The 23,355-nt window shown below is 39.0% G+C and overlaps 2 protein-coding genes across 7 annotated transcripts in view; one reads left to right on the forward strand and one right to left on the reverse strand.

Annotated features, from left to right (window-relative positions):
• The window catches only part of UBE2K (ubiquitin conjugating enzyme E2 K), a 72,954-nt gene extending 59,063 nt beyond the window's left edge, over positions 1-13,891 (reverse strand). Inside the window, exon 1 of the mRNA XM_020878980.2 lies at positions 13,805-13,891. Coding sequence (XP_020734639.1) covers positions 13,805-13,867 — 63 coding nt within the window. The 5' untranslated portion in view covers positions 13,868-13,891. The remainder of the gene's footprint in view (positions 1-13,804) is intronic.
• The window catches only part of LOC139030200 (protein enabled homolog), a 70,777-nt gene continuing 61,278 nt past the window's right edge, over positions 13,857-23,355 (forward strand). For all 6 annotated transcript variants that reach the window (XM_070452002.1, XM_070452004.1, XM_070452001.1 and 3 more), the window contains exon 1: positions 13,857-14,569. In XM_070452002.1, coding sequence (XP_070308103.1) covers positions 13,857-14,267 — 411 coding nt within the window. In that variant the 3' untranslated portion in view covers positions 14,268-14,569. The remainder of the gene's footprint in view (positions 14,570-23,355) is intronic.

Consider the following 23,355-nt stretch of genomic DNA (forward strand, 5'->3'; position numbering starts at 1 on the left):
TTAAATAAATTCACTTTGATACTTCAAACCCAGCTATTAGCTCACTTAATCAAAACAGAACCACTCTCCCTCATTATCAATCATCTTTACTGTCCTCACTTCCTTCCTTAACCAGTTTTGATTCCTTGGACATTCATTATAATCAATCCTTTGCAAATACCCTTGACAAACTTGATACTTTCCTTCCTTTAGTGTACTCATATGGCAAAGCCCCAATGCTAATTAAACGCATTCCCCCAATTAACTAAAAAACAAACAAAAAAAACCTCCCTGCATCCACCCCTAGCAGCTTTGTTGGGGGCAGGGCAAGAAACAACCAGCATTAATAAGTCTCCTGTTCAAATGAAAAGCATAAATCCCAAGTAGAAACTTAACACTGCCCTAAGTATCTCTGCTCATATTAAAGATTAATCCTTCCACTTCTATTTGGAACACAGTCCTCTGTTCTTCTCCAGGACTTTGCACCTTCAATTACTCCTCCTCTCTCTAGCATAATCAATTTCTCCCATTCATTAATATACAAATATACTCTAATAAGCTAATAGAAAATTGTTTTAAAGATCTCTGAAGTCATGGTCTTCTCCAGCTCCCTATCTTCTCTCCTATCCGATCAAATCAAAAGCCCTTTAAAAAAGCTGACCATCCATAGTTGCCAATTAGTTCCTCATCTCATTCCTCTCACAATCCACTCCAATAAGACATGCACACTGTTCCAATGAAAATACTCCAGTCAAGGTCACCAACAATCACACTGCAAACTCAATGGTCATTTCCCCTATTCAGCAGCATTACAAAGTCGACCACTCTCTTCTTGGAATTCAGTCTTCTCTTAGCCTCAATGACATCACACTCTCCTTTGTAGGTTCTCATCAATTCAACATATGCCAGGGACCCGAGACAAAGTCCAGACTTTGTCCTAGATCCCTCCCTTTCTAATCAAATTCTCCTACCAGAGTTAAGTCACCCAGCCTAAGTTTTAAACCATAACATCTCTATACATATGATGCCCTCTCTCTTCAGCTCTAACCTCCAGATCCACATCATCAACTGCTTGTTACCTTCCAGCCTTAAAACCTAACAAGAACAAAACAAAGTTCTCATCATCCTCAACCTCCAGTGTGCTTTCCCCACTCCCTATTTATTTAAATCACTACTACTGTTTCTTTTGTTATATCCAGCAAAACTCAACCTTTAAATACTAAACCTTTCCTCACATCTTCAGTGTCAATTTATTCTTCACAGCCGCCAAAGTGATCTTTAAAAAGACACAAAATTCTGTCTGTTGCTTTAAATCCTCAAATGGCTTTCAGAGTCACTTAAAATCCAAACTCCTTACTTTGGGCTTATAAAGTTGTATGTGATCTGGCTCCTGCCTACATCTCCAAATTCATCTTACATCACTCTCCACCCTTACCCACAATACTCCAGTCTCAATAACCTTTTTGGCTGCTGAAACATTGCAAATTCATTCCCAACTTTCGAGACTCTAACAGTTTCCTCTGATTTGGACTGTTCTTTGCCTAGAAACATGCTTTTACCATTCATATCTCAATTTAAGTTTACAATTCTAGGAGAGGTCTTTTCTGAACAACCAACCAAAACCAACTAATTAATTTCATCAATATTATTTTATCAACTTTATTTTCATCAATATTATTATTATAGCTGTATAATATTATTATACTACTCTGCACTGCATTTATTACTTACTTGTCCGTCTTCCCTTGCCCCATTCATTGCTATATCCCCAACACATATCACGGTGCCTAGCATAGAGGGAGCCCTCAAGTAACTTTTAAAGAGCTCTTGGTAGTGATAATACAAAGATGGATGAGACACGATGCCTACCCGTGAGAAGCTTGGAGTCTCATAGGGAAAAACAGCTTCAAGTGATTTTAAAAATTACAGATTTGGGTATAAAGTCCCATGGGAAGTGTATTCAAAAATTCCCCCAACACCAAAGTCAAAATATGCATACATATGTACATACATAGGTAAAATGAAAGGAATATAAAAATTAAGATGTATCTCTGTATATATGAAGTATTTCATAAACAAAACAAACTTTGCTTTAAAAAAAAAAAGAATTATCTCTAGGCATGAAATTACAGATTATTTTTACTTGAATATGGTTCCCCATATTTATCAAAGTTTAATGTTTGTTACTTTTACATTCACAGAATTTGACTATTTATTTAAAAGAGAAAAGCAATTATATTGTTTACATTCTTCACTATATAACGACTATTAGCTTTCTATGTGCATGTAAGAGTTGATCATCCTAATGTATGACGAAGTTAATTTCATCTTCCCAAGTATCAGTTTAAGGGTCCTCTCCAAGGAACTCTTCCCCTGAGTTTAGGTTACCTTATCCTCTCAGTCCTCCTTAAACTCAACAAGCACACACAACTACCTGTTCAATGTTTTACTGTCTTACTGGACCATAATTTACTCCAAAAGGGGATGGACCATGTCTATCTTATTAACAAACATAAGTGGCTTTTAATAAATATTTGTTGAATAAATGAAGAAAATATAGAATTACTAAAGAGTTTAAACCATCAGACTTCCCCAGTGGTCCAATGGTCAAGATGTTCTGCTTTCACTACAGGGGACACAGGTTTGATCCCTGGTCAGGGAAGTTCTGTGTGCCGTGAAGTGCACCAAAAAAAGCTTAAACACTAAGTATAGATGATGTCATATATAATACTAAAATAGATGCCCCCTGAGATCAAAGGAGAACTACAGAAAAAAGCAAAAAAAATTCCCTTCCCACCATCTTATTTCCAAGTTTTGGACTTAGACCTGGTATCACCCCAACTCAGAACATAACTACATTATCAAAAGAAACTCAACTTCAGTGGAGGCCATCTTTATCAGCATATTCAACTCTTCCTAGTACCAGAAGTAGGATGAAAGGTATTACTTTCATAGTGCTTGGGGATTAGCTTCCTGGAGCTTATGAAATCCTTAAACTCATTCAGGAAAACAAATGCCTCCTGCTTACCAGGCAATGTGTTAAGCAATGGAGAATAGAAAATCAGGAAGAGAGGTCTCTGTCCTCAATGACTCACATCGGGCAGACGGAGACAAAGCACCTAAGTAAACACCTGAGGATATAATCAAAATATGACCAAGCCAAGAGATATTTTTAAAAAAGTCTGACATACCCACTTAAAAAATTTCATCCAAATACCCATATACCCTAAACTCTTGCACACATGCGTCAGCAAGAAACTGGAAATAAACCAAATATCCAATGCATAAACTGTAGTATACTATACACACACACATTTTAAAAATAAAGGAACTACTACAGAAATATTTTAAGAAAAATGAAGCACAAAATATTTTCTATCGCTGCTGAAAATCAACCGTCTCAGACAATTCACAATTAAGTACCCCAATCCCAAACAGGATGGTTCACATAAAACAAAGAAACCTAAAAGTAAAGCATCCCACAGTCACCTGAGAGAAAAGACTACACAAGCTAGCTAGCCCTGCATTTGTAATTACTAGAAAAATTTATAATCACACAAAGGCTAAAAATAATGAACAGAGTAAAACAGATCCGTTCTAAACCTAGGCAAAGAGCACTTTAAGCCACAGCTTTAAAAGATCAGACACCTTCTGGAGACCTGGGGCGCAGGTTAAATGCTACTGGGGCCTCCCTGGTGGCTCAGAGGGTAAAGCGTCTGCCTGCAACGCGGGAGACCTGGGTTCGACCCCTGGGTCGGGAAGATCCCCTGGAGAAGGAAATGGCAACCCACTCCAGTATTCTTGCCTGGAGAATCCCATGGCCAGAGGAGCCTAGTAGGCTACAGTCCAAGGGGTTTGCAAAGAGTCGGACATGACTGAGCGACTTCACTTCACTTAAATGTTATTAAGCTTACTACAATTAGACACCATGCTGGATGCTGAAGAGAAAAATAATAAGAACCCTCAAAGAGCTCAATGATCTGGCAGGAGCAGAAAGACATATATACAATCACTAACAATACAGTAACTGCTCTAAAAAGATCCTGACAAAGTGATACTAGATAGAGGTAATCTGTGTTCGACGCTTATTCAGAATGGCATTTTAGAATGAGTTTTTTGAAAGAAAGAAGATAAGGGCTTAGTCCATGCAGAAAAAACAAGTCAATAGCAAGCAATTAATTTAGTTAGCTAAAGGTTGGAGAGAGACTGAGGGTCTGAGGTATGTTTAGGCATGCAGCTGAGTTCAGACTTGACAGGAAGGAGGTCAGGAAAGGTAGGCTAGAAATGAAAAGGTTGTGACTTCACAATAAGGGGTAGACAATGTAAAAGAAAATGACAAGATCATGTTTTAAAAATTAAATCCAAGGATTTCCCCAGTGGCCCAGAGGTTTATACTCCATGTTTCCAATACAAAGGGGCACAGGTTTGATCTGTGGTCAAGGAACTAATATTCCACGTGCCTCATGGTGAGGACTAAAAATTATTATTTTTTTTTCCATTTATTTTTATTAGTTGGAGGCTAATTACTATACAACATTGCAGTGGTTTTTGTCATACACTGAAATGAATTAGCCATGGATTTACATGTATTCCCCATCCCGGTCCCCCCTCCCACCTAAAAATTATTTTTAAAAAATAAATAAATAATCCAGTAGCATGGCACCAGGGGGGTTGAATTAAAAGTTGGGACAGACTAAAGGTAGAGAACTAAACGTAAATTAGCAAACTATTTTAATATGAAGAGTTTATCTAAGAAAGCCTGATCTAAGACAATTAACAAAAAGAACACAGAAGAGGGAACAAAGATTCAGAAGACACACGGAGGATGGGAGATGAAATCAAACCTATAAAGGGTAATAACAGAAGTTAAAGAAAAACCAAAATTTAGTATCAGAGCAACTGAAAAAGGAAAGCTCTAAGACAGAATTGGAAATGCTGAAGAAAGGTATTTGCATTTAACAATTTAGAAGATGTTAGCAATGCCTGAAAAAGTAATTTCAATATGACAAGAAACGGAAGCAGCCTGAGTACAGAAGTTCAAGAATGAATTAGAACTCGCTGATGGCACAGTGCGTAAAAATCCACTTGCCAATGCTGGGACTCAGGTTCAATCCCTGGTCTGGAAGATTCCACATGCTGCAGGCAACTAAAGCCTGTGCACCACAACACACAGGCTCCAGGGCCCACAAGCCACAGCTAACGAACCTGCATGCAGCAACCACCAAAATCCAGACCCCAGAACCTGTGCTCTGCGACGAGAGGCCACCACCATGACAGCCTCGAGCTCGGTAAGGAAAAGCAGCCCCCCGTCACAACTAGAGGAAGCCCATGCCCACCAAGGGAGGCCCAGCACAGCCACAAACAGACAAAAAGAATGAGTTAACTTTTAAGGACCAAATACATGAGAATACCTTTATGAACCAGAGTAGGAAAATATTCCTTAAACAAAAGATTGGGTTGGCCAAAATGTTCCTTCAAGTTTTTACAAACGATGCTACGGGAAAACCCGAAAGAACTTTTCAGCCAATCCAATACAAAAAAAAAGCACACCACAGAGGAAAAGACAGACAAATTTGACTACTTTAACGGTAAACTCAGTAAGATCAAAGACGCGATAATGTTAAGTGAAATAAGCCAGTAAAACAAATAATGTATAATACAGTAGTCAAATTCAGAGACAACAAGTAGAGTGCTGACTACAGGAGCTGGGCATAGGAGAAGTAAGGAGTTAAGTGTTTAATGGGTACAGTTTCAATTTTACAAAATGCAGAGTCTTGGAGATGGATGGTGGTATTGATTGTACAACAATGTGAATGTACTTAACACCACTGAAATTGTCCACTTAAAAATACACAAGGTAGAAAGTTTTATATGAGTATTTACCACAATTTTTAAAAAGAGCATTAAAAAAAGTAATACAAAAGTTGTCTTTAAGTTGAAAGTAAGCCACATAATAGACGTAGACAAAATTATAAAGAATTCTTACAAATGAGTAAGAAAAACACAAACCACAGAAATTCTTAAAAATAGGTAAATAATGAAAACACTAAATTTACAAAAGAAAGCCTCACAGCCAATAGACACAAAAACATGCTTAATATCTTTGCTGACAAAGGAAATGAAAATTAAGCTACCATTTCATATCCATCAGACTGACAAAAATCTAAAATTTGCAGATGTCAGAATTCTTACATATTTCTAGAGGGAGTGTAAATTGATACAATCATTGGGAGAACAATAATGCAATATCCAATCATGCAGAAAAGATGCAGATACACTCAGATCCTGCAAATCTACTTCCTAAAAAATACCCAAGGAAACATTTATAATAATGTTCAATGTGTCTTTTTTATAGCTATATGCCATCAACAGGAGAATGAATTTTAAAAACTGGGACACAGAATACTCTATACAGTTGACCTTCAAACAATGAGGGGGTTAGGGATGCCAAACCTCTGCTCAGACAAAAATCGAAGTATAACTTATGGTTGGCCCTCCATATACAGTTTCTACGCATCTACCCATTCAACCAACAGTGAATCTATGTGGACTGCAGTATTTACTACTGAAAAAAATCCACATGTAAGTAGATTCATGCAGTTCAAGCCCATGGTGGTCAATTGCAGTTTAAAATTGAAGAACTAGAGCAATTTATGCACTGTCACAGATAAACCTTAAAAAACAACACTGAGGAGAAAAGTTGCAGGAGATGCAGAATATTATAACTATCTATGAAGTTTTTCTAAAAAATTTTAGAACACTAAAAAGTGACCTTACACTCAAAAATACTATGTTTATCAGTAGTAAAAAATAAGTACCGGAGGGATATACTCAACTTCAGCATAATGGTTACTTCCAAGAAGGAGAGTACAAAATAGAGAAAAGGTTAGAAAGTGAGCTTCCTTTGTAGGTTTTATTTCTTGGGGGGTTGAGGAGGGGCTAAAGCCAGTATGAGGATTAATATTTATTAAATTTGGACCATGGATATAAAGGTTTATTTCTAAACTTCTAAGCCTAAAATGTAATTTTTAAAAGCACCTTTAGAAATAATGGACTGGAAGCAAGCAGCAGATAAGATTATGCTTTCCACCATACTAAGTTAACTGGAGTCAGAGACCAGGTTTTAAACCCCTGCTCAGATAGAAAAGCCTGGAGCTCTGAGTCCACGGGGTCAGAAAGAGTCAGACACCTCTAGCAACTGAACCAGCAGCACCACCACCACCAAGTTACTTGACACTGTGGAAAGTTAATTTCTTCAGAGCTACAACTTTCTAATTTGTAACAGAAGCGACCCATCTCAGAAGGCTGTCACAGATATAAGATACCAGATAGTAGGCATTCAACTCTAAGTCGTTATTTTAAATTTGCAGTAAAAGAAAAGAAATAAATGGAGGGAAATGGCAAGGGTTTTGAATGCAATGAACTTGCCTCACCTTTTCAGAATTACATAGCAGAATATACCATTGATGTCAGATGGATGTGACTACCACTTTCTGGCTTCCAAGACCCAATTTTAAAATAGGGATTTTACAAAGGAATTCAAAATTACACACCACAGGATTAGAATCTGGATTCCATGGTCCAGTTAAAGGAGACCAGAGTCATGTGAAGAAATCCAAAATAATCCGTCTCCTTAAGAAAAACTAACCAACATTTTCAGAACTAAGTCCAAATATACTTTTGTATTCCCCTGGCCACCAGTCCCCATAGGTTATTTACACACAAAGAAACATTATCAGAAGTATCAATACTAAATCATCACCTTAGACCTTTTCAGGAACCACATTACATAGAGCTATCAATGAACCATTGAAGGAAACTTTTATGATCCAAGGACAACAGTAAGTAGAATATGAAAGTATAATTAATTCAGACATCTTCACAACTATCCACTTACTGAATATTCCTAGCACTGCTCTAAGCATGAAAAGACTCTCTTGATCTCCTATTTTCAGAGAAGAAAACTGAAATAGTCAGTGCTGTAGGTATTAAGCTGAAAAGCCAGGACTGAAATTCCAAAGCCCACACTCTTAATCACTAAGCTAAACTTACTACATTATGCTTGGGAAACTAAGTATCTCTACCTCCTGGCAAACTGAAGTTCTCACACCAAGACAGAAAAGCAGAATATGTTTAAAGATTAATGCAATTCTCAATATTGAATGACATGTCATCCATTGTTGTAATGATACTTAGTCTTATTAGCATTCAACTTTTATAGTACTGTTTATGAAAAAGATCATCTCATAAAGCAACCAGTATAAAACAGCTGGAGAAAATTGGTATGCAAAACACCTGGACGAGGGGGTTTCCCTGGTGGCACAGTGGTTAAGTATCGGCCTGCCAATGCAGGGTACACAGGTTCGATCCCTAGTCAGGGAAGATCCCACATGCTTCAGGGCAATGTGCCCATGTGCCACAACTACTGAAGCCTGTGTGCCTAGAGTCTGTGCTCCTCACCAAGACAAGCCACGGCAATGAGAAGCCTGAGCCCCACAAGTAAGGGGCACCCCCGCTCGCTACGATTAGAGAAAGCTCACATCGAGCAACAAAGACTCACAACCAAAAAACAAAAATAAAAATAAAAAAACAAAACGCACAACCCAGGTGAAGTTCACCATTAACCAGATCTATGTGTCATAGAGCAACAATCTCTCTAGGCTTCCATTTCCTGAACTTACAGATGAGATTTTTCACCTAGATCTAAGGTCTCTTTCAACTAAAACATTCAATGCATTTTAACACACTCTCTAGACACTGTTAATGTATTTTCTGAACAAAGACTTTGAAAGGCAGCTTTTGAAAATCTTTAAAATTAAATCATATAGTATATGCTCTTATGTCTATCCTTTTACTCAAACATATCCAAAGCTAACCTGTGTTATTAAAAATTAGGAAACTGACTGGAAAGGGGTGGGTGTGGGGATTCTGATGATGCTGGTAATATTAACACTGTTTCTTTTGGGTGTTGGTCACACTTTCATCAGATGTGCTTTGTATATTACCATTTATTATTTTGATCTGAAAAAGGTGGTTTTCCCCCAAAGATAACTTATGTGTTCTAACTCCACAACTACGTTTGTGTATATTAGAGCTGTGCAACCTTTCTGTTATTAATATATAAATGTTCCTAGCTTAATTTTGTCTACAACTCCTGCTCCCTAATTCCAATTCAGGAGTCTACAGAAGAGATCATTCACTGATACAGTATTCCTGTAACTCTTTTAAGACTGTCTCCTGAAATTCAGTCTTAACTTTCCTTTGGAACTGAGCTCAACAACCTCTCTTCCTACATACACACACCCTCAGAATTCCCACAGCACTGATTCTCTCCGTCATTTTTATCTGTCTCCAAGCAGGTAAGTCTCTTAGGGCTGTTTGCAAATATTCTCAATAAATGCTGATAACATATTTACTGAGAAATAAAAAAACATATTCTTTACAAAGGGATGATCTGCAAAGGAATCCCAGATGATTGATGGATAGATCAAAGCCTTTAAAAATTAAAAAAAGAAATGCACTCCAAACAGCATTACTTGGACAGGCTTTTAATTTTTTATTTTTTTTGGCTTTAATTTTTTTAACTCAGTAACACTTTTCTTGCTCAACACACACCCAGAACCTCATTAGGCTAAGCTACATTGAACTAAAAACTTACATAGCTGTAAAAACAAATCGCTTTTCTACTCATAAAAAATTGTTCAAATTCTAGTTACATTCGTGTATAGCAGGAAATTTCACCTTTGTCTTTAAACTAGAAAGGAAAAAGTTTAAAAGAAAAGGATAATAATTGATAAACCAGGGGCAAAGTCTTAAAAACAGAACACTCAAAGCTAGTGGTAGTCATGCTATATTAATTTTTTGTACCGTTACTGCCCATTCATCTTTTAGATGAATTATACTACAAACTCTATATAGTTAAACTGTCTTAAATGTTCTTCTAAAGAGTTCTGTCTACAGCAGTGGTTCTCAACATTTGACAAAGTATGGAGACATTTGTAGCTGATACAATGGCAGGGACCTGGCTGGGAGGTGGGAGAACACTGCTGGCGCTACTGGCATCTAGCACTCTTAGTCAGCACTAGCGCTGAACATCCTACAATGCACAGGAGAACCACCAACAACAAAGAAGTCATCACCTGTCCCACAGGTCAACAGTGCCAAGGCTGAGAAACCACGGTCAACAGAAATTAAAGGACTTCCCTTTAAGGATTTGTAACTAGTTCTATACAGAATAGTCAAGTATATAAAATTTAAAATGACAACAGGTACAAAAATCCATTTAAATACCTAAGGGAAATTTATACAACAGTAGTTTTCATGAAACCGATTTGTTAATGCCACATACTTAAATATTCCCTATGAGAACCCTAGAAAATCTTAGCAAAATGCAGTTACAATATGAAAAAAACTACAGGTACCATACAGGAAGAGAACAACCAAGGGTATGTGGACTGATTTACAGGCATTTTACTTCAGTGAACTTCAAATTAAAAAATATTCTGCATACTGAAATGCAAGCAAACCTTTAATTACAGGTAATGCTTAATGTTTAAACAATTAAATTAGGCTGCATTTAAATCTTTTAATCAGTAATACAAACCAGGTTCAATTATTTTTAAATAATTAAAAGTATACCTACACTTGACAAGTCAGGAGAGCATGGTACAATATAAACACCAGCAAACTTAGATCTAAATCCCAACAGTGCATGTTTGCAGACAAATAATTTAACTTCTCTGAATCTCAATGTTCTCATCTAAGAAATAAAAACTCTCATTCAAGGACCTGTTCTTGAGAATTAGCAGTAATGTATATAAACAGATGGAGCTGCGAGTTCCTTTACAAATGATGATTGTTAACACCATTTAACAATTTATAGTAAATAACAATATAACCTATGAGTACAGATCATAGCTTTACTCTGTCCTCATAAGCTACAATTCACTTATGTAATTCAACTAAAAAAACACCTATTAAGTGTACTTTAAATCAATTTTCTATTCCTTGCAACTCTGGAATATTACTTAAACTTACACAGATTTAAATAAATTAATATCTCAGACAAGTGACAGATTGCCAAACAAAGTCTCATGGAAAAAAGGCCTACATGGTTTATTTATTTTTAGTAAATAACATTAGAATGACTCAAAATTCAAAAGGACTCTTTTGATGCCTGTTGCCCCAGACACCCGATTCTCCTACAGAGAAACAATGTTACCAAGCTCTCATTAATCCTTTAACCTATACTCCCCTACTTCTGACACTAATGGTGGCCTCCTCTCACTATTCTGATTCTACCCTGGACTTTTCACATTTAATTTATCTTGAGGCTGTATTTTAATTAACAACACACTTCAACAGTGGCCACTGACAACTTCTTACCGCCAGATGTAAGCTATCTTTACAAAGACACTTAAAAGGGGGGGAGGGGAAATCCTTAAAATCAACCGAGATTCTTAGTAAACACAAAACTATGAAATAAACTTCAGTAAAATGAAGATTTACATAGATGACATGAGGAAATACTTGAATATTACACCGGCCACTCAAATACTGCATTTACATACACAAAAAGGAAACATGTGGACTGTATTTCAATGTACTGAAAATAATCAACAGAATCCACCTATAGAATTGAACTTGTTAAGTATCAATGAAACAAAATATATTGGTGAAAATGAAGCTATTTATTGGTTATATTTTCCAATATTAAATTATCTGACCCTTTCCTAAATGTTCTTTCTGGAAGAAGTTTCATTTCACATTTATAAAGGCACTGTTCTTAAAAAAATAATTTTCCTGTTTGGATTTTGTTTTCTTCCTCTGAAACACTATGTCACTTACTTGAAACAAGGTTTCATCATTGCTTATATATAAAAAGCTGTATTACTTTAACAATACGCATTACTAGAGCAATACAAGATTTCTTTTAAACTTCAAGTACTAAGAATATCACGGTGAAAAATCACCTAACATAATGCAGACACTATACAAATTACGAGAGCAGTGACCACTTCTAAGTAATAGAAAATAAAGCATTAAAGTTTTATATTAAGTTTCAGGCTTGTACAACTGTATTAAAGAAGAAATGTTCTAGGCTACTGGCAATATTAGCTGCAAACTTTCATTAGGAAGATATATGTCAAGTATCCTGGAAAATATTTTCTTACTAAAGAAAAATTTAGAATCACTGTCTCACTATGTATCACAGTGCAGGTATTTATGATTCTTTTTCTGCACTATACCACAAAAACACAAAGTCATCCTTCCATTCAGAGTTTTGGCACCTGAACAAACACAGAGGTCAGAGTTCAGACACATGCTCTATGAAACTAATCATTACTTATATACTATTATCCTCAATAAGTCTGCTAGGATTTGGCATTTTTAAATAATTTTAAAGAATCTTCTCCACGTCTAACTGTAAAGATACACAATCACTTCAGATTCAGTGGCACAAATAGAGTTCAAGTGCTTGTTATCAGACTTGTCAATAGCTCATCACATACTTACATTGCTGAATTTCACAAATCTTTGAGATTAAAGTACCAACGTAAGAGAAAAACACAAATAGCAATAATATATTCGATAATGATATGTGACATCTTGAAAATAACCATTCAGTATTTTTAATCTTTGTTGAGTCCAAGGAGGAAAAACAAACTAACATTCTTGTTGATTTTGGGTGTGAAAAACTAACTGTACTATACTTTCATAATTTTGAGTCAAATTACCAAAACATTTAAAACACATTAACAAATGTGGCCAATATCAGCGAATCTAAAATTTCTACAGGACTCAAGAGTAGCTTGAGACAAAAAAATTTTTAATCATTTCAGATATATGTCGGAATAAACCTACTTAATAAGGAAACATAACAATGTATTAATCTGAAATCTCATGTTTTTAAGTAGGACAATTTTTCAAAAGTAACTATGGAGATATCATAATGAAGTTTCATGGCACAACACAACAGTGTCACAAAGGCATTGTCTTAGGACAGACCCTCTCATCTGTAACTTGCAAACAGTATTTTGAAATAAGCTACTCATATACTCCACAATTTTTTCCTAATCCTAGCTAAAAATATTTAAACGTCTTTAATATACCGAACGTGCCTTTACCCAGTCAAAAAGCTTCAGATGTCAATCGAAAAAGAGGCCTAGAATGTCGGAGTAAGTGGAAATGAGAGATAATGGTCTAATACGGAATTAATTTTCTACCCCAGGTGAAAATTCCCTTATCGCCCACTCAAATAAGCTAGCACCCCATTATGTCTTCTCATTTCTCCCAACACCCAAGCGAGAGGGAGTTAAGTCCGAACGTCCTCCTTTCATCAATCACTCCTTCCGTAAGCACAGGACGGTGGCAGCCAGACCGGCTAGAACCCAGAATACCCTGAAAAGTGTGGGCCTTTGAGCAGCGCGGCTCTCCGGATCCAGTTACCACCTTTCCCCTTCCCCCAACCCACTTCCCGGGTTTTCTCAGGCTCGGCCTGCTACCTCCCCACCCTAGTCACACTTCCAGCGGTTGCCACTGCCGCGGGGCGCTCTCTGGAGCTCACACCCGCCGATAAGCGCCCTTTCTCCATCTGCCCCCTAAACCTGATTCCTCCCCAGGCCCCCGCCCGCGAGACCGTCCACCCCAGGGCCCGCGGAGGGGAGGGGAAGGCGGCGGAAGGAGGGGGAGACTGCTGCTTGCCCACAGGCAGCGGGCGGCCGCAAAGCGGGCCAGCCGGGGGTGACCGGGGATATTGGGACTGCCGCCGGAAGGGCCCTCCCGCCCTGGGCTGAGTGGGGGCGTCCGGGAGTTCATTTCTGACCTCCTCGCTCTTCAGCACCTCCTTGAACTCCCGCTTGATTCGCTGCACCGCGATGTTGGCCATGTCTCCGCCCGCAGCTGATTCGTACCCGCCTCCTCCGCCACCGCTACGACCACCGCCACCGCCGCCACCTCTTCCTCCACCGCCTCCGCCCCCGGCGATTCACACCCGAGCACACGAACGCTGCCACTGCCACCGCGACCGCCGCACTATCTTCAGTGTGGAATCACCTCCGCGCCCGGCCACCAAAATGGCGCCGGGTCCGCGCATGCGCACGACGCTGACCCGGCCGGGCGGCGCAGCCGCTCCCGTTGTAACCTCATACGCCTCAGCCGCGAACCTGCGCCGCGTCGTGCGGCGCGTCTCTGCCTTGCTGCGGCCGCGTGGCTCCGCCCCGCCGGCGTCTGGGGCCAGGAGGGTGCGGCTTCCGCGCGGGCCGGGGCTTCCCGGGCCTCACGGGTAGTCTCCGGCGCCTCCGCCTCTGTACGAACGTAGGTGGTACGGTGGAGGCTTCCAGACCTTCGTCTCTAATCGAAGGTTCGAGTCCAACCTGACGGGTTCACGCGGTCCTCTCTGGGCTTGGAGCGTCGCCCTGACTCAGCCAGACCACGGGCTTAATGTATCCGGCTGTGTCTAGTGTCGGAAAACACTGCCCGGGAACTCGGTCTGGCCCATTTTCTCTTGGTTCTGAAAAGCCACTGCGGTTCGTTTTTGTCCTGCAGCCGTTACAGTTCTGTTACTGCAGACATCCCAGGATCTTTCCAGGTACAACAAATCATTAAATTAAGTATGGTCATTGTTGTATCTCAGCTGTAATTGAGACCGGGTCTCAGTGGAGACGCCTGAGATGGGTTTAGAAGCCAGATGTTGATCTTTGGCCTACTTAGTAATTAATAACAAGCCGTGGAATTAACCATAGCTTTAAAATTTGAATGTACATCAGGATCCCTGGAGAGCTTAAGAAAAAACAAAAAAGAGTGTAAGGTGGCCTAATTTGCTTTTTTAGCAAGTTCTCAGGTGCTGCTGGTTCAGATTCCACAGTATGAGAACCACTGAACTAAGATATGCGAAAATAGTTTATGTTAAAGGGAAAACTAGAGAAACCTATGCTTCTTGGGGAGGAAGGACAGCGTTACTTCTGCAAGCCTAGAGTATACAACAGTGGCTGGTGCTAGCAGGCACTCAATGAATATTGAATGAATAAATGAGTAAATGTTTTAAGCGGGAAGTAAATTTGAAAGGCAGTTTAAAAGTGGTTGCTAGGGCTGCCAGTAATATGGTTTTGATACTAAGGGAGCTTTGAGTAGAAAACATTTTTGTAATAAATAATATTTATTTAGAAGTTTATATTTCATGCACTTCTTTCACCTAACTAATCAGTAAAGCATCCTGTTAGGAAAATATCACAAATACACCATCTTAGCAAAAATTACTAAAATAGTGGCAGTAAAAAAAAAATAAGCCCCTGGGTGTGAGTCATTCAGTGGAGGCACATGGCAAAAAAAGAATTTCCTGAACTGCCGCAGGAACCAAGAGGGGATTTTAAACTCCAGCCCTCTTCCATACCAGCTCTCTCTCTTTCAACCTTGATTTCCTCTTCTGCAAAATAAGGAAGCTGGATGAGCTGATCTCTTCCAAGTTTTAAGAGTTTAGAATTCTAAAGCATCATCTGCAAACATTGCCCTGAACGGAAGAACTATAAAAACCCTTCCAGCAGAGCCCCCTAGTGGTCCTAAGGCGAACTAACTATACATGTGGGTCATGGCACAATAAAATATGGTATAATGTAGAAGTCTTGCAATGCTGTGTATTTGTGCCAGTACATTAAAAATAATGATTTCAATGTGTGTAAAAACTTTTTGAATACTTGACCTTTATCACTTCATTCAGTCCCCCATATTCATCTTGGCGCTTCAAAGAAATTTAAAACACTCAAATCACAGGAGAACTAATTAGAAAGGTATGCTAATTTCTTTGGGTAAGAGAAGCTTGGTAATTTTTAAACGCACATAATCACTGGCCCTGAAATTCCACTTTCGCTACATTTTTACAGTCCTTCCTATTTACAGTCCTATTAAAGTCCTTCGTATTTACAGAATTCGAGGCAACTGCCAATTAACTGACATGAGGCAATCCTCAAAATATATTTTAGGGAGAAAAAGAACATTATGCTGAAAGTGATGTGGTATCCTGGATTGGACCCTGGAACCAAAAGGACATAATTAGTGAAATCTGAATAAATTTTGTAATTTAGTTAATAGTATAACACTGTTAATTTCTTAGTTTGACGTGGTACTATGATTATGTAAGATGCTAACATTAATAGAAGTTGGTAAAGGGTATACAAGATTCTCTGAAACATTTTTGTAAATCCAAAATTATTCCAAAAGAAAAAGTTTACTTAAAAAAATCATTATTGGGACTTTTCCTGGTGCTCCCAATACAGGGGGCCCAGGTTCAATCCCTGGTCGGGGAACTATATCACATGTGCCTCAACTAAGAGTTCATATGCCACAACTGAACATCTTGCATGCTGCAGCTAAGACCCAGTGCAGCCAAATAAATAATTACTGTTTTTTAAAAATTAAGATTCTGTCCAGATTATGTATAGTATACCACCATTTATGTGAGGGAAGAAAGGAATATGTTTGTGTATATGCTTGTGAATCCATAAAATATCACTGGAAAAATACCTCAGAAACTGACAGCAATGATAATCTCTGAGATAGCAACTTCAGTTCCTTGGGGAAGGCAAAGTGGAAGACTTCATCATGTATCGTATTGTATATTTTACCTATTCAACACTAAATTTTTAAAAATGAATTTCCATAATGCATGTTATAATCTCTTCACTGTTATGTAAGTTAGTGCTGATTACTTCATTAAATAATTAAATGAATAATTATTGAATGCCTACTGTGTGCCAAGCATGATCTAATAATCCCTGGAGGCATACCAGTGAACAAGAAAAAAAAAAAAACCCCTAAAAAAAAACAAAACACCCCTCAAATCGTAGGATTTACATTCTAGCAAGGATAAGGAAATACTCATCTCAGAGGATAGTCTGCAGTCACCTGGGAAGAGGGGTCCCTGAGATGTCTGCGATGCCTGAACTATTACAAAACTAAGAGATTTATTTTCCTTTTTACTGTGTTGACATATGCACTGATGATGTAAAAGCAGTGTGTGTGTGTGAGTCACGTCCAACTGTTTGCAACCCCCAGAGGATCTTCCCAACTCAGGAATTGAGCCCTGGTCTGCTGCATTGCAGGCAGACTTCACCGTTTGAGCTACAGGGAAGTCTTTAAAAAAAAAATGGTGTATTGGTGCTGTAAAAACAGTAGTGAGCAAAAAAATCACTTTGCTAGTAATAATGTTACTAAAGTCATCCACTCACTATTTAAAAACTGTTTCACTTTAGAATGTCTTCACAGAAGCAGTCGGGATTATTAATTATATTAAACCTCAACTTTCAAGTGAAGTCTTGATGTTTTGTATGATACATGGAAAGGGAGTTTCCCTGGTGGCTAAGACAGTGTTTTTCACTGCCTACAATGCAAGAGACCTGGGTTTGATCCTTGGATTGGGAAGATCCCCTGGAGAAGGGAATGGGCAACCCACTCCAGTATTCTTACCTGGAGAATTCCATCGACAGAGGAGCCTGGCGGTCTACAGTCCATGGGGTGCAAGGAGTCGGATATGACTGAGCGACTCTCTCTCACACACACACAGGAAAAGGATACATAAAGGACTTGTATACCAAAGCTCATGGTAAAGCACTTGTACAAATGGTTGAGCTGCAACCTGGACTTAATCATTTTTTCCATGGAACACCGTTTTCACTTAATGATTGAGACAAACAACTTTTCTTAAGAGTTGGCTATTTGGCAGGTGATTTATCAAAAATGAACAACGTAAGCTATCACATCAAGGAAAATAACTGACAGAATTTGTTAAACATGATAATTTCAAGCTTTCAACTGAAAAAGTTTTACAAAACATGCCTGCCACTGTGACTTGATAGCTTCCCAATATGCTTAAAGACCTTTCTGATTAAATTGGGTGATATTGACAAATATGATTACTAGAAATCATACAGTGGAGTATGTCAACATTTGGAAGAGCTGCATAAATTAGTGAGGTAATAATTGGTCCAAATACCAATGCATAGTGTTACAAAATCATCATGGGGAAAACATACATTCAAGGGTCAAGACAGACTGATGGATTTTAATATAACAGTACAAAAAATTCATAACATTTCAGCTAACCTTTGAGAAACTACTATTTGTCTAGATTTAGTGTAGTGTTAATAATATCCACAGTTATCTGAAAAGGTTATTAAAATATTCCTTCCCTTTCCAATCTGCATAAGGCTAGATTTTCTTTATGTACTTCAATCAGAGCAACATGTGCAACATATTAAATGCAAAGGCATATATTAAAATGCAGCTGTGTTCCATTAAGCCAGCATTAAGGAGATTTTGTTTTGGAAAATAGTTATTTTTCACTGAAGTTATACTATTTATATAAGCATATAATGGATTTTATTATAGTTATTTATTAGTAAATATTTCAGTGATTTCTTACTTTTAATTTCTAACACAATGCTCTTTAACCCATGTAAACAAATTATTCTTGGAATCCTCAATATATTCTCTAAGAGTATAGTGGAGCACATTTGAGCATACTGTACTACCTCCCAAGTGTCACAGTTGGTAAAGAATCCACCTGCCAGTACAGGAGACCCAAGAGACACTGGTTTGGTCCCTGGGTCAGGAAGATCCCCTGGAGTAGGAAATGGCAAGCCACTACAGTGTTCTTGCCTGGAAAACTCTGTGGTCAGAGCCTGGTGGGCTACAGTCCCTGGGGTCACGAGGATTTAGACACGACTGAGCACACACCACTTGGTACCTGGTGCCTGCGCCTGTTTAAATGTGCTGCTTAAGCATGAGATCTAGATGTAAAAAGTTCTCCACTTTCAGAATATATAATGTATATAAACATTATTTATTTGAAGTTTGTGAAATTGGCTTTAGACGGATGGAGGAAAGTTCATCTGCTAACTCTCTGTTGCCTCTAACAGAACCATGTGTTTTGATATGTTGATTCACATAAAAAGAAATGTGGAAAGGCATAATCGTGCTTTACTGACCGTTAATAATACTCCCCTACATTGGAAACATGTAAGTCTTCCTTTTTGTAGAGCCTACTAGTTAATATGACTGCTCTACAGATTCAAATATCCTGTTTTATATGTAGAGGAATTTTTTTTTTTTCCTACAGCCCTTTCCTGACCTTGTGTTCTGCCAGTTTTTTGAGACTTTTTTCCTCTGTCTCTCACCACTGCCTATTCTATCCAAGCCTCTCAATTAACTCTCCTTTTGAAACATCCAGTCATAATTCTAAGGTCAGTTTGCATTTTTTTCCCCCTCTTTCACGGAATCCTACCCTTTCCATCTTGTTAGCTCCTCTCCCCTCCCACCCCAGCTGGGGTGAGGAACTCTAGCAGCAAGACTGGAAACCAGCATTCAGATCCACAGTTGAACTGCTGAACTTAGCTCCAGGCCAGTGGACACCACAGTATTGATTGTAATGCACACTGTATTATTTCAAAGATAGAGAATGGATCAGAACCCCCACCATTGTGGCTTTCAGAATATCTGTAGCATGGCGGGGAAAGCTTGTTTCAATAGCACAGAATAATGTTTCCTTGCCTTAAATTACCTTTTCTTCCTGTTGGACACAGAGGCTGTTTAGGTGGGAGCTTTTTTAGGAAAGGACCTCATAATTCCACTCTGTCCAAGGAATATGCAACTACAGCTGGGACATGGCTATAAGACCTTCATATTTCACAGTCAAGATACCAGCCACCTTTCCGGTAGACTGCCCTCTGCTGATCATCCCAATTATTTTTGCTGAGTTCGTGAATTCCTTTCTGTCCTCTAAACCAGAGTCCTCTCTTTTAGACCCTAGAATCACTGGGGCTTCAGTGAAAGATCCCAATCCTCCAGAGGCCACTCTTCAAATTCCTTTTCTTTTAGTTGTCTCAAAGACCATGAACTAGTCAACATGGGACTTCCTGCTAACTAAAATCCACAACTAACTTCTACCTACCTAGCCCCTCGATTGTCAATTACCTATCATTCATTTAGAATACAGATTTTGACAAATCATATAAGCCTCATTAAATTGGCCAGATATTCTTTGTTTGCTCCTCCAAATCCACTCTCCAGTATTCTCTGCCCTGTGCACCTAGATGCTGGAAGTATGGGCTGCCAAGGAGTTCACTACATGTACAAAGCTTTCTTGCTTTCTGGATTCCAGTTGAGCGCAGCCAGTGGGATGCTCTGGCAGGAGATGAGGCCAAGGGTTAATAATGCTACCTTTCCCTCCCAAAGGCCACAATTTCAATAGCTCTTTCCTTCAGCTGCAGCTACAGCTACTGCTATAGTTCTTTCAAGATTCCAGGAATTGTGGGCTCCTATCCTTTCAAGCCTGGTGGCACCAAGAGCTCCCTGCTGTTGTTAGCCTTTGCTAGCTTCCTTTAACCTTTGTAAACAGTCTCTTCAACAAATTCTTCTCTTTAACCACTGACTTCCTGCCAGGATCCTTTCTGATAGACCAGGGTGCAACCATAATTCCCTGCTCTCCTGAGTGTGGTTGCTGTTTAGAAGAATTACCAATCAATCTCTCCTACTCGACAGTCTCTAGATCAGGGTTATTTCAAGGAACTCAAAGTTACAGTTCTCCCCACTAAGGTGAAACTCTGAAGGGTCAGCTGAGGCATTGCCCTATGAACAACAGATCAGTATCTTTCCCTTAACTGGTGCTCCCTGGAATGGAGATTCACACCCGCTTTCCCCTCTCTATAGCTGAGCATTCAGCTGTACTATCCCTAAGAAGTGACTCCTTTCCAGCGTTAACAATTCAGTCTCTATCCAGAGGCTTGGGGAAGCATATGCAAAAGAATTCCCCCGTAGGTCCTGAAGTTAGCAAGCCCCATAACTTAGACACACTAAAGAAACATAAGGAAAATCATAATTTAAAGTAGCAGAAGGCATGTTTATTATATAAACATCTCAGCAAAAGCACTGTGCTCAGTAAAAACTACATTTTACTCTCTTTAAAATGATTTTGATGTATTAGCCAGTAGTATGAATTCTTATCCACTTTGGCCCAGTCGCTTCATTCATTCTGGGGCTATTGGTAATTCTCCTCTGATCTTCCCCAGTAACATATTGGACACTTTCAGAGATGGGGGATTCATCTTTTGGTGTCATATCTTTTTGGCCTTTTATACAATTCATGAGGATCTTATGGCAAGTATACTGGGGTGGTTTGCTTTCCCTCCTCCAGTGGATCATGTTTTGTCAGCGCTCTGCTGTGACCCATCAGTATTGGGTGGCCCTGCGCAGCGTGGCTCATAGCTTCATTGAATTACACAAGCCCCTTCACCACAACAAGGCAGTGATCCATGAAGGGGTTTTGCAGTCAGTGTGTCAGCAAATCTGGAAGGCCTAGTAGTGGCCACAGGACTGGAAAAGGTTGATCCTCATCCCAATCCCCAAGACGGGTAGTACTAAACAATGTGCTAACCATCAGAAAATTACACTCCTCCTGTGTTAGTAAGGTCATGCTTAAAATCTTGCATGCTAGGCTTCAGCATTATGTGAACCAAAAACTTCCAGATATCCAAACTGGGTTTAGAAAAGGAAGAGAAACTAGAGATCAAATTGCCAACATTTGCTGGATTACAGAGAAAACAAGGGAGTTTCAGAAAAACATCTGTCTCTTTTCATCGACTATGCTAAAGCCTTTGTGTGGATCATGACAAACTGTTTCCACAGCTCTTAGAGAGAAAGGGATACCAGACCATCTTCCCCGTCTTCTGAGAAACCTGCATATGGGTCAAGAAGCTACAGTTAGAACCCTGTATGGAACAAGCTATGGGTTCAAGACCAAGAAAGGAGTATGGCAGGGCTGTCTGCTGTCACCCTGTTTATATAACCTACATCTGAGCACATTGTGAGAAATGCCGGGCTAGAGGAGTTACAAGCTGGAATCAAGATATGCAGATGATACCCCTCTAATGGCAGAAAGTGAAGAGGGACTAAAGAGCCTCCTGATGAAAGGAAAAGAGGAGAGTGGAAAAGCTGGCTTAAAACTCAACATTCAAAAAACGATGATCACTTCACGGCAAATAGATGGGGAAACAATGGAAACAGTGAGAGACTATTTTCTTGGTTTCCAAAATTGCTGCAGATGCTGACTGCAGCCATGAAATTAAAAGAGGTTTGCTCCTTGGAAGAAAAGCTGTGACCAACCTAGACAGCATATTAAAAAACAGAGACATCACTTTGCTGACAAAGGTCCACCTAGTTAAAGCTATGGTTTTTTTTCTGTAGTCATGTATGGATGTAAGAGTTGGACCATAAAGAAAACTGAGCGCAGAAGAATTGATGCTTTTGAACTGTAATGTTGGAGAAGACTCTTGGAGAGTCCCTTGGACAGCAGGGAGATCAAACCAGTCCATCCTAAAGGAAATCAGTCCTGAATGTTCATTGGAAGGACTGATGCTGAAGCTGAAACTCCAATACTTTGGCCACCTGATGTGAAGAACTGACTCATTGGAAAAAGCCTGATGCTAGGAAAGATTGAAGGCGGGAGGAGAAGGGAACAACAGAGGATGAGATGGTTGGATGGCATCACTGACTCAATGGACATGAGTTTGAGCAAGCTCCAGGAGTTGGTGATGGACAGGGAAGCCTGGCATCCCGCAGTCCATGGGGTTGCAAAGAGTCAGACACGACTGAGTGACTATAAACTGAGCTGATTACACCAATTAGAGTTTCAAATATGTCTAGATTAGTGTGTGGACTAAGCACATTCACTGCTGAGTGGAATTATTTTTTAAAAACATAAAGGCTTTTTTGATATTTTAATATGTATTAATTTGGCTGCTCTAGTTGCAACATGTTGGATCTTCCATCTTCATTGAGGTATGTGAACTCCTAGTTGCAACATGTAGGATCTGACTCCTTGACCAAGGATCCAACCTGATCCAGGAGCACCGAATCTTAGCCACTGGACCACCACAGGGGTCCCCACAATGCCTTATTCTTCACACTGGATAATTAGAGTTTTAGATTTCTGCCATTATATAAAACTAAGTACCGAGGTGTTCTATAAAGGCTCTCATTAGACTTCTTTGCAACACTTCATTACAACTTTTTTTTGTTTGTTTTGAAATTGTGGTAAAAAAAAAACATAAAATTTACTATTACTCATTTTTTAAGTGTACTTTTCAGTGGCATTAAATACATTCACATTGTTGTGTAACTATTACCACCATCCATCTCTGAAACTTTTTCGTCATCCCAAGTTGAGACTCTTACTTCCATTAACAAATGACTCTCCATTCCTCCCTCTTTTCAGCCTCCAGAAACCGTTATTACACTTTTTGTATCTATGAATTTGACTATTCTAGTTACCTCATGTAAGTGGCATCAGACAGTATTTGTCCTTTTGTGTCTGTCTCATGTCACTTA

Source organism: Odocoileus virginianus, chromosome 21, assembly GCF_023699985.2.
Source record: "Odocoileus virginianus isolate 20LAN1187 ecotype Illinois chromosome 21, Ovbor_1.2, whole genome shotgun sequence".
Lineage (NCBI taxonomy): Eukaryota > Metazoa > Chordata > Mammalia > Artiodactyla > Cervidae > Odocoileus > Odocoileus virginianus.